Source organism: Anser brachyrhynchus (assembly GCF_964034855.1).
Source record: "Anser brachyrhynchus genome assembly, chromosome: 4".
Lineage (NCBI taxonomy): Eukaryota > Metazoa > Chordata > Aves > Anseriformes > Anatidae > Anser > Anser brachyrhynchus.
In genome coordinates, this window is record NC_137698.1 from 69,395,886 (window position 1) to 69,407,904 (window position 12,019).

Genomic DNA, 12,019 nt, shown 5'->3' on the forward strand with positions numbered 1-12,019 from the left:
TTTTTGGTGAGTACAGCCTTTATCCTGTTCACCAAACAGAATTACAGATTAAAAATTTGGGTCTGAGTTTTAAAATAGTTTAGATAACATTAGGTTAGCTAACAATAAGTTAAAATATATAGAAAAATGCAAACGACTTCAAAAATAATGTTTCAAAAGAAGACATTATTTGATAGCGAAAATGGAAGATGGCCTTAGTTCCTAGCACTGACATTAATTTTATACTTCTATATCTGAATCTAACCTTAGGTATTCAGCCTTGCAAATACAGTGAAAGCAGAAGAAATATGCTTTTAAAGGAAAAAGCAAAAAGAAACATATATAGGAATTCAGCTGAAGAATTTTTGAAAGTATGTTAAATGTTATTTCAATATTACCTTTCACTAAAGGAACACTTTCTAGTACTTCATCTTAAAGACTTCAGTACAATCCTTTATGCCTTCAGCTCCCTCTTGTGGTGTATCAATGTTGATCTGCCTTACAGCCACACCTTAAACATCTACTTGTGTTACCAGATTTGCACCACCAGCAAATACTGGTGTAGAGGTGTTGAATGATCTTCATGACTTCCATCTATATATTTTGGGCACCAGCACAGGATATCTTTGTGCTGCGATTAATAATTAAAACCTTTGACTGTGATTATCTCTCCCAGTATTTTTCACTCTCCCAAAGCATACTGTCTAACCCAGCAATAATAAATGTTTCTTCTTTTCCTTTATTTCATTTGATATATATATATATATATGTATATACACACAGTACAATATTTTTTTTTGTGATAGAGAATAAATGAGAGTTTTCATTGCTGGTTGTTCATTAAGTCAACAGATTCCAGTTAATAATGAAAAAAATTAAACATTTAATATCAAAAGCAACTTCAAGTATCTTCTATACATTTTAGTATTCAGTATATAGTAAGGATTTGTTCGTTTGCTTATGAAAACTGTATTTGAATAGACTATTTTTACCCTCATACTTTAGAGTACTATTCATACCAGGCATGGAGTTTAAAAGGATGCATCTCGTCGTCCCAAGTAGCTCTTCACAAGAACCATAGGTCACTTGAACAATCACTGTCCATGTTTCAAAACAAGGTTTAATCATCAGCAAAGTGAAGATGCAATTAGCATTTCTAGGAACACATTACTCTGTTCCCCTACAACAGGTCAGGGTACAGTCCTTGATGTGAAGAAATATACAACACATCTGTTTTAAAACAACACCTGACCTAGGCATAATAGTACCAAAGTTCCCAGAGCTTCATCCCTTATCCTTTCTGTATAAAAATAATTCAACTTAGGCATATATTGCACTATTTTTTTTTCATGCCAGATAGCCCTCACACTGCATTCTTTTCTCTTTGCTTATCTAAGATTACACTAAGGTTTTATTTTCCATGGAAAACCAGGGAAAAGGGCAACAGACACACATAAGGTGTGTAGCAAGGGGATGTCTATAATATCAATAATAATCTCAGAGGCATTCACAAGGGGAAACTACACGTTGGATTTGGAAATCATTTTCTCCAGTAGATTCATCATTCTCTCCTGTAGCTGTAAGCTTTGAACTTGAATGATGTTTTGTTGATCCAGAATCCTGCGCACTTCTCTACAGGTTTCTTCCATAGCTCTGCTTAATTTCTTCTGTTCTTCCAGCATGGCCTCCATTAATTTTAGCTTCTTCTTTTGAAAGCTGCAGCTTTGCATTTTTCTTTTCTTAACTGGTCTTTCTTCAGTTCTGAAATAGGAGTATTTGTTAACAATTAAATTAGTATTTATGGAAAAAAACTATGTTAGGACATAAAATTCTGTACTACATTCTTGGTAAAGTTATACCTAAGTTCAGGGAGGGAGGGAGGGAGGAAGAAAGGAGGAAAGGAGGAGGGAAGGAAGGAAGGAAGGAAGGAAGGAAGGAAGGAAGGAAGGAAGGAAGGAAGGAAGGAAGGAAGGAAGGAAGGAAGGAAGGAAGGAAGGAAGGAAGGAAGGAAGGAAGGAAGGAAGGAAGGAAGGAAGGAAGGAAGGAAGGAAGGAAGGAAGGAAGGAAGGAAGGAAGGAAGGAAGGAAGGAAGGAAGGAAGGAAGGAAGGAAGGAAGGAAGGAAGGAAGGAAGGAAGGAAGGAAGGAAGGAAGGAAGGAAGGAAGGAAGGAAGGAAGGAAAAATTTCTCAAATATGTTTGCTCTCAGGTGCATGCCAAAACAGAAGTATTTACTACAGTATATTGCACAGTGCTATTGACTGTAAAAACATGTTTTAAAATCCCATTATTTTTAACAAGAATTTTCCCCACAGAAAACCAGTAATAGTACTTTGTTTTTGTCTTGATGTTTCTTACGTATCGAGTCTACAAGTTGTGCTGGGAGAGGGGTTTTGCCCATCTGGTCATTATATTTATTATACTTTAAACTTCAATTCTAAAGCTGCAATAAACATTCCACCCAGGGAAGGCACTGCACTGTACTGTTTTGTGTAGTGGTAAGTTACAATTCTAGTTTTTCAAAGCATCATATCAGCAGGACTGATACTGTTACTGCATGCTAGTCTCAGAATTTGTCCTTGCAGGGAGAGACAGCAGTTGCAGTGACTGCTTATTTATATACTACATCATAAAACATTATAAACAACGTGAAAGTTGAGCAGGATACAGCTTTCAAGACTCCTTCATTTCTTACAGGTCACAGATTGATGACATTTCATATTTACCTTTAGAGAAAATTGCCAATTGCAGTTCAAGATTTTTTTTATTCAAATGTATTTGTCACAAATACAAGACATTATGGGTACCTTCTTCTCATTCTTAGGTTAACTACAAGTTCTATCAGTTAGGATAGAACCATACCTCCCTTCAAACCCCTAGCATTTTAACAGGTATTTCAAGCACATTACAACTCCCTGCCTATAGTTTTCCCTTCATCATAATATACAGGCAAGACTTTGTATTCAACATAGCAATTAATTGATATTTGGAGTTTAAAAAAAAAAAAAAAAGAAAAAAAACAAGCAAATAAATGTTCTTCTGAAATTCAAAAAGTATATTGGTAGCCTTTGGAGAAAACCAGATTCCCAGACCCTAAGGCTGTCATGTTGATATTCCTCTAGCAAAATGTCTCTAAGCTATCTCAGGTGATAAAATTTAATACATGCTTGTCTACCTTTTATGTCCTTATCTGAAATCTGTAGAACTGCCACATGCAATTTGGTTCACATTAGGAGAATTTTCTCTATACTGCATCATACTGAGTTTCTGTTTTGGAAAATAGAGAGAAACCTAGCAATAAAGACTCTCAAGATGGATAGTTCACATGGCCATCCTAACTTGGGGTGACAGTGCAACAAAGGAATACAAAACCAGCCTACACGGCATGCACGTCAGAACACACACACAAAATCCATTTCTCTTAACATGTAAGGTAAGAAAGAAGCGTACTAGACTGTGAAAGGGGAAGAAAGGCAAATACAAGGCAAACATGCGAGTGAACTACACATCTGAAAAACTTTCAATTACTAATGGGTAGCTTCTTTTCTAACTTAGAGTGACAGTCCATGCATTCATTCACACTTTTTGTAACTCAAACTGGAGCCCCCAACGTCAAAGTTATCTGATGATGGGTCTCAAAGTCCCTTTACACAAACAGCAATCTCAGCTGTGTTCTGCCAAACACAGCATTCTTTCTAGGTGAAATCCAATAATTAGATAGCACAGTTGTGACTAGCATGCCATATCAATACCTTGCAGATTTCAAGGTAACCTTGACCAAGGACATCAGCCTAACTCTTGAGGAACGTGCTTTTACTACTGTGAAGAAGTGGAGTGAGGAAGGAGGTCACTCAGCTGTGGCAGATTTGTGTCATAATTTCCATGTAAGTTCTTACCCTGATTGACAGGCTTTGTACAACAGTGACAGTGACATTCAGATCTCTCAGCAAGAAAAAAATAAACAACCCTAAACACCTGAAAGACTTGATGCAAATATAACAAAACGACACTCTCCTTGACATTTAAGTGTGTAACGACCCCCAAACAGTGGAGTCTAAGGAAAGAAACAAGTGGATCAAATTAAATGCTATTAAAATCTTAGAGAAAAAAAAATAGAGTTGTTTTGAGGGAAACTGTTTCAATACTGTTTTGTGATTTTAATGTGATGTCCCTTTGTGCACAGGTAAGAAAGAGCAACAATCTTTCTTTACAAATGTACATTGACATGGTGACCAAAGACCATTGGCTTTCAGATTATCCAAGTATTCAAAGTTACTTGTACAACTCAAAGGGTTTTGTCACTATTACACTGCTACCACGGTCCTGAGGAAAAGGAGAAACCATCATCTTTATGTTTGTTAAACAATTTCAAAAGGTATACAAAGTGAACTCACCTCATATTTGATTTTGGGTATCAAATAAATGCATGCTGCTCTGCTCAAACTGTGGGCCAAGATGATCAATGAGGTTATCACAGTCAGACAATCCAGCAAGAATGGGTCTTGGCTAACAACAAATTGTTTGCTCCCATTAATCTAAAGGCCAAAATGATTTGAATTGTGCTTCTTAAGGAGGCTGAACTGGTAGAAAAGGTCTATGGCAGTGTGAGAACAACATTAAATCTGTTATTCCAAGGTTCCCATCACTGCTTTCACATTCACAAGCAATGCATACTTTTTGGCAGCTGGAGCAACAAACCAATCCACTTGCCAGAAAAGTCACCTTTTGAATTTTAAGTCCTCTGTGAAGAGAAGTTAATTACTGAAACCTGATGGGTCTCTCTATTCTCTTCCTTACACAGTATTACAAAGTAGTTGTGTTAAAACTTATCCATCTGAAACGGGTAAGAGCTGGCTTCCAGAGCCACAAGAGGGCTTGTGTCTTGTCAAAGCAAGCTTTCGTGAGAATGGTCCTTAATAAGGAATGAAAGAGAAAATCTGGGGCATGTAGAGGGTAATGGGCTGCACTGAGTATTGCATCGTCATTCTTGGTGGTTGTGACTGCCATTTTGTCTTTTTATTTCAATCAGCACAAGAAAGACAGAAAGACAGAGAAAGGCAAAGAAAGAGAAAGACAGAAAGACAAAGATAGAATGACAGAAACAAACAAACAAAAAAAAAAGATGGAATGTTTTGAATTGAAAGATTTAAAATACACTTTATTTTTAAGAGAAGAAAATAAAATCTTTGAAGGGTTGTCCTAGAGACTGTACAGTAATGCAGGATGTTTTATGATGACTCACAAGTCCCTAATAAGGACAAGGTTTATAATTCTCTCTCTTGCAGAATAGCTCTTGAAGGAGAGCTCTTGAGAATAGGGTCTCCAATAAATAAATAAGTAAATAAATAAAATATAAAAGGAAAGAAGGATCCAAAGAATCTAATTTACGAGCAAAGGACCCTCAGTGACATGAAACAACATAAAATGTGCAGTGATTCCTGAATATCTGAATCTTGAAAAGTTTCTTCAGATACCAAGCCATCTTTCTTGAGAAGTTCTAGGTCTCCTAGGTAGGGCCAGAGAGACCTCTCCAACTTTTTCTAACAGGAAGTCAAGAGGGAAGCAGGGATAGGAATATGACACACAGGGTTCAACAGTGAGTATCCCATCAACATCAATAACCTCGAGTAGTTTCATCTAGGAGTACATCTAGTTTGGTAGTCTCAAAGCACCAGCATAAGAAACAATCAATATTTCATGTAGCAAACATCAGTTGGTTGCTGATTCTCCACGTTGCATTCCTGTGCAACCAACACCTCCATGACGATGGGAATGCAACAGATCCTGACAGCATCCTTCTACCAAAGAAGCATCTCCACTCATTGCCAAGCCTTGAGAGACTTCTCAAGGCAGATTTTGATCTGAAGGGAAGAGTGGTCTGGGAAATCCAGGACCTCAAATACAACTTGGTGGTACTTTTGGACCTCCAGTGTTTATGACAGGGAGCCTCCAGAGAAAAGCTCTAGCATTAGGACTGTGTTCCAAGCTGAACCTTGCAAAGCTATTTCCACACTATGGCCTAAAACAAAAAGGCAGGATTCAAAGAAATGAAGGGAAGTAATGTTTTCCCTCTTGTCTATGAGGCTGAACAAGAAATGACAGTGTGTGTAGGGGACCATGAGGAACAAAGCAAAACATCCAGGTATAACTAGGCAAGACATTTCCAGTCTCAAATGCATGTACTGTATACATATCTAAAATCATTTTAATTCACTGTCCAATTACAAAGTTCCTTGATTGATTGCCTACACTCACCCAATGAGGCTCATTTCAGCAATATGTGCGAAAAAATAATGAAACAGCAGTTAAACACAAAGAATAATCAGTCTACTACATGTGTTAACTCTACACAACCACAATAACAACTCTTCTTTTCTGACTACTTCATGGCAAATGAACTACCATCAGTTTCTGAAATTTATGCATCTCTAGAACTAACTACTGTTTGTGACTTGGTTGTGGATTTTTGTTTGTTTGTTTTGTTGATGTTGAGTTTGTTTGTTTGTAGCTATGAACAAGTCTGAGTAGACCACCCTGCCCCCTATCTTTATGAAACTAACAGAACTAACAATTATCTGGAACTAAATATGAGATGACAGAAAGATCTTCAGAGTTTGAGGACTGAGAATCAGAGCAATCTGGATCTTCTGGTAGACTAGGCTCATTCAAATACAGCCAAATGCATTCAGGAATTTACAAGACTCGACCTTGAAGTGTAGATAACAACCACAAAAAATGGCTTGGAGGCTGGGCAAAGCATCGTAGTATGATAACAAGTCTGCATAATGAGTTAAGATGCACTATATAATGTGCATAGCCTAAAGCTCGAACTTCTTTGTAGAAGCTGCCCATTCAGTTTTTAAATAACTATGGCATGATTTTAGAAAGATTAAAGGACTTGACAAAACTGTTATTTCCTGAATTAGCATCCTTACCAAGTTTTAATGCACTTCAATTAAACAATACATATCCTGGTTAATTCCTGTTACCTATTCTTACTCTTTTGGTGTGTGTAAGCAATGTGTACCAATTTATTCAATTTACCTTTTAAAAATGAAAGAATAGCAAAGATGGTATCATGGTACATGACTACATCTAGATAGAAAGCAAAAAATACTAAAAAGATCTCAAATATAGTGGAAAGAAAGATAAATAGAAGTAACATCTGAAAGTTTATCTCACTATATTCAAATTAGAAAAAAAGACACTGTTTTAAGCAAGAGATAAATCTCTGGACCAGTTTATTACAGAGAAGAGTGAATTCTCCATCTTCTAAATATATCAGATCTGGACTGGATATCTCGTGAAAAATTTCCAAGAGTCAAACAAATCCTAGGAACAGAGAAGTGGAGGAGAGCAGAGACAGGGGCTTCAGAGTGCAGTAGTCCTCTGCTGAAGGGAACCATGCCACAGAATGCTCTCCGTAACATTCTGGGTTCCACATCAGAATAACTGAATTCAGATACATCGACGGTGTTCAACAGGAAGTCAGACTAGATGGCTTTGTGGTTTTATTATAGTCTATTAATCTACGGAAGTAACTTCTTTTCACCCCCATTTTCAGTTTGATAGAAATGGCAGAACTGATGAGGTCTGAACCACATTCACAATCTGCATAATTATGTTTTGTCATTATTTTAACAATGAAGAAACAAGACTATAAATTATTCCACAGGGTGAAAAAACCACTGTTTTCAATTAGATAAAAAGTCATTTATAGCATTGTTATGAATTCTGAATTTAAAAGTTTAAGCTGCAGTACAAGATTCCATCACATCACATTATATTATCCAACAATAACTCTACAATTGTCAGATGTTTTATGGACACTGCAATACAATATAAGCTTTCTTAAAGCCCAAGAGCGGTGTTCATGCAATACTGAACAAATAGCAGGCATCCCATTAAAGGAAATAGGAATTCCAAATGTTTTTCCTCATCTGTGAATTGCCACAGAAATAAGAATTAATTTGATCCCACATTAATTGTATTGTCACTAACTAGGAAAAACAAGTTTTTCTAAGAAGCTCCCAGACTCCAATAAAATGTAAAGGAACCTAGCTTCAGCTATTTTTAGCTTGAGAGTGTGTATGTATTGATAGAAGTGTAAATTTTGACATTTTTCTCTGTCATAAAGGCTAAATATTAAATCCAATATTTTTTTTTTAAGTTGTAACTTATACAGCCAAGAATCCTCCTGCTATGATCAAGGATACCATGGAAAAACAGAAAGCTCATGCTTAAAAGCTGTGTTCAAGAGTTCAAGGGAATAACAGTAAAATTTTCAGAAGCCTAAAAGTTGGCTTAAAAAATAAAACATACCCTTTGAGGTTTTTTCACTGATCTATTGTTGCCATAACATCACGATTTTTATTACTGGAGAAAAAAAATCCCACAGCATAAGCTTACTTTGCACACTTAACTGATCTGTGTATAGTCTGCTTCATAGACAAATAAGGACTAAATAGTCATAAAATATATAGATGAAAAACACACCGATATTTTACATATAGATATATGTGTATGTTTTTCAAACTGAGTGTTTTATATAGCCATAAAATAATAAAGTTGAGAGGGAGACTGGGGACCTGAAACATTCTTTTGATTTCAAATCCCAATGTTGTCTTTAGTAAATTTTTTGAATATGTTAGATCAACCATGTACTGTTTAGAGTCAAGGACATTTACAAAAAAAAAAAAGCCAAGAGGGACCCAAATTTTGTATGCAAATTCTTTTTGCTCTTGTTGGTTATTTCAAAGTGTTTTTCACATACGGGATGACATACTAATTGCTTAAGCTGAAAATTGCTTCTCATTTCATAATTTTCCATTAGTAACCCTAAAAGAATTATCTTCCCTGTCTTACAATGGCAGCTTTAAGTGATTTTAACCCATCTGATACCATTAGCAAGTGCTGTATTTCCTTCTGGCCAAAAAAAAAAGGAGTCCATATTCTTTTCTAATTCATCAGACTTAACTAAACAGGTCAAAGCTGTACAAGCTTTGTAAAACCCCCTGTGAATATTTTAATACCACTTTTCTTCCTCCCAGGTACATGTCCCATTAATATCACAAGTACCTGCACATTTTTAATCTGGTCACGATGTTCACCTGAAATGTTATACTAATCTCTCAAGTGGTATGTACGGCTCAACTTTTTTTTTCTTTAAACACAGCTCAACATTTTTTTCCTTAAACACGGAAGAGCTGAATTTTAACTTGTGAATATGTACATATCTTGTTTTTAAGTGATATGCACAGTATTCCATTGCACAAACAAATTTTATAGTAGAGAATAAGACTGTGAGAGCACAACTACATTAGCAAGTTAGGGAGCAACGTATTATGGAGGTCCTACCACAGTGATGGTCAACCTGTCCTTCCCTGCAGCTCATGAAGCCAGTTGTGCAGCCATCCTTACCAAGCATCAGCAGCACTGCAGCCTGAGCTACAGCAAGGACAGAGCATCATGACCTGCCATGTAGACTTGCAGCCAGCTGAAAACCTGTCTGCACCATTAAAAGCTAGATTTCAATGACCTATAGTTCCTAACTTGGCTAAGTTCAAATATTTTTCTTACTAAAAAAAAAAAAAGAACTAAAAAACAAACAAAAAAACCCACTGAACCCAAAGCTGGCTAAAACACATTATAGCCTAAATTTTCCAGATCTTATCACTTTTATCACTGCGGAGAGAAGGCAGAGTAGTTTAAGTCTGCTAAGATGAAAGCCCAACTGTAAATGAAAGCATCTACATGAGAGTGGGACTCTGCAAACTGTAAGCACAATGAATGCAGAGTTGTGGTTGATTAGCTTGACTTCTGAGATGGCTTGTCTACACTCTGTAATGAGACCTGGTGTGGTGACCTCTGCCTTCCCCTCACAGCCACCCACAGTACAAAACCGATGTTGTCTAGGAATTGTCCCTAACCTGAAGAAACTTAACATCTTGCAATTAAAAAAAAATACAACCTTATGTTATCAAATAATTGCCATCATTTTAGCTGGGATAGAGTTAACTTTCTTCACAGAGGCTTGTATGATGCCATGTTTGGGGTTTCTGATGCAAACAGCAGCAACAGCAGGGCGAAGGTCCAGTTGCTGCAGAGCAGGGCTCACCCCAAGCCAAAGCCTTCCCCACCCCTGAGCTGCCCCACCAGCAAGGGGCTGGGGGCAGCCCAGGGGCTGGGGGGGACACACCAGGGCAGCTGGCCCAGGCTGGCCCAAGGGTGTCCTGCACTGCAGGGTGACATGCTCGGCAATGGAGCCAGGGGAGAGGAGGGGAAGGGGGGATGCTCAGGGCAATGGTGTTTGTCTTCCCAAGGAGCTGTTCACTGTTAGGCCTGCTGGTGGGCAGCAGCCAACCAATTCCTTGGTTTGCTTGGTTCTGCTGTCCCTGGTAAGCTGCCTTCACCTCAAGCCATGAGCTCTCACGCTTGGACTTTTCTGATTTTCTCCCCCATCCCACCTGGGGACATGGAGCCAGCGGCTGGTGGTGCTCAGCTGCCTGCTGGGGCTAAACCACGATAACAGCCTAGTGAATAAAATATGCCCCATAGCTGTGAAAAAGCAACCTCTTAACTATTAAAAAAAAATATTGCTGGAAATCAAATTATGAATTGGGGGAGCAGAAAGTTCTTGCATAAGAAACATGATCTTGGCATTTGCAGATCCTAAATCATGAGAGATCATTTATCAGGGATATCAACCCCTTACAATGATCTATGACGAAAAAAATAAACTGTTGCTTGTGAACAAAAAAACTTCAACAGCTCAGAAATTACACACCATAATATATTTTCAATTGCCAAAAAAATAGTTTTAAAAATAATCAACCATTCAAAGACCACTGCTTAAATGACTGAATGCATTTATCCTAGTTTTACTCATCTAAGAGTAGGCCTGGAAACAATAATCCAGACTTGCTGGGTTGGTTCTTCTTCCAGCTTAACACCTTCTCAGTTGCATGACTGACAGATAATTTTACTGTTATAGTTAAAGGCTCACAGATTTATGAAAAAGATCTCCAGGATCAACTTTTTTGCTGCCATAAAACTGCAATCAACTCTTATTTCACACTACTCTGGATGAAAAATGAGACTAGTAAAATCTAAAGTTTGTATCCAGTGTACGACCCTGACTTTTGTTAAAATGCTGTCTTCCAAACTACTCCAATCTTATCAAAAAAGGCAACACGTTTGCACTCTCAAACTAGCATTTACTTTGAAAAAGTGACATTCTCAATTGTATTTAAAATGGTTGCATTTTGGTGTCCACAGCAATATTTAGTTTGCTACTTTTCTCCACTTTAACAATAGCTGAAGCCAGGGAAATTTCACTTACTCATACCAAAATAAAACTAGAGCAAGCCAAGAGTCATCTAAGCAGTATGTTATATCTCTTATTGCATTCTCAGTACTGTCTTGAACATGCCTGTACTCCTATTACAAACACTCTACCTCATGTGAGCAGTGACATGCATGCTGAATTTTGGCAATATTACATGACATGGCAGTCCTCCTACCGCCTTCCAATCTCTCACAAAGGAAGAAAGAAAATGCCCTAATTCAGCAGAAATGCTGACACTGGGAAATATATCTCACTTGTGATTTACAAGAAAGATACAACAGCCATTAGAGGAAAATGTTCCAGGATTTCCCGTTTAGATATCTGATCCGGGTTCATTCTCTGAAATACAAGAAAGGGGAAAAAATTAGATACTACCTCAGCTTGTAAGAAAGTAAGCTTGATGAGCTCTCTGAATGTTCATCTTCAAAGCACTCTTCCCTTCCTTCGTACGTAAACTGGTTATATGGCAAATACAGAGGCGTTGACTTAGCTGATGGAGACTGTGAGGCCTCCGTCTGTGATGTAGAAGGACCTGGTTGCTGATTTTCATGCATTTTCACATCGCTGTGGTCTGTCACTTTGGATAAAATCCTATCAATGGTTTTGTAGTAAGGCCAGTCAGGTGCAACGGTTTCACTGTCAGTCATGCATTTTAATTTCCTGTAAAAAAGGCATAAAACATTAGAGCTTGTTTTC

General features: G+C 37.5%; 1 protein-coding gene across 10 annotated transcripts in view; it reads right to left on the reverse strand.

Moving 5' to 3' along the window:
• Positions 1 to 702: 702 nt before the first annotated feature.
• The window catches only part of MSANTD1 (Myb/SANT DNA binding domain containing 1), a 50,048-nt gene continuing 38,731 nt past the window's right edge, over positions 703 to 12,019 (reverse strand). For all 10 annotated transcript variants that reach the window (XM_080590606.1, XM_080590604.1, XM_080590609.1 and 7 more), the window contains 2 exons: positions 11,699 to 11,983; positions 703 to 1,740 (listed from right to left, as the gene is read on the reverse strand). In XM_080590606.1, coding sequence (XP_080446732.1) covers positions 1,500 to 1,740; positions 11,699 to 11,983 — 526 coding nt within the window. In that variant the 3' untranslated portion in view covers positions 703 to 1,499. The remainder of the gene's footprint in view (positions 1,741 to 11,698; positions 11,984 to 12,019) is intronic.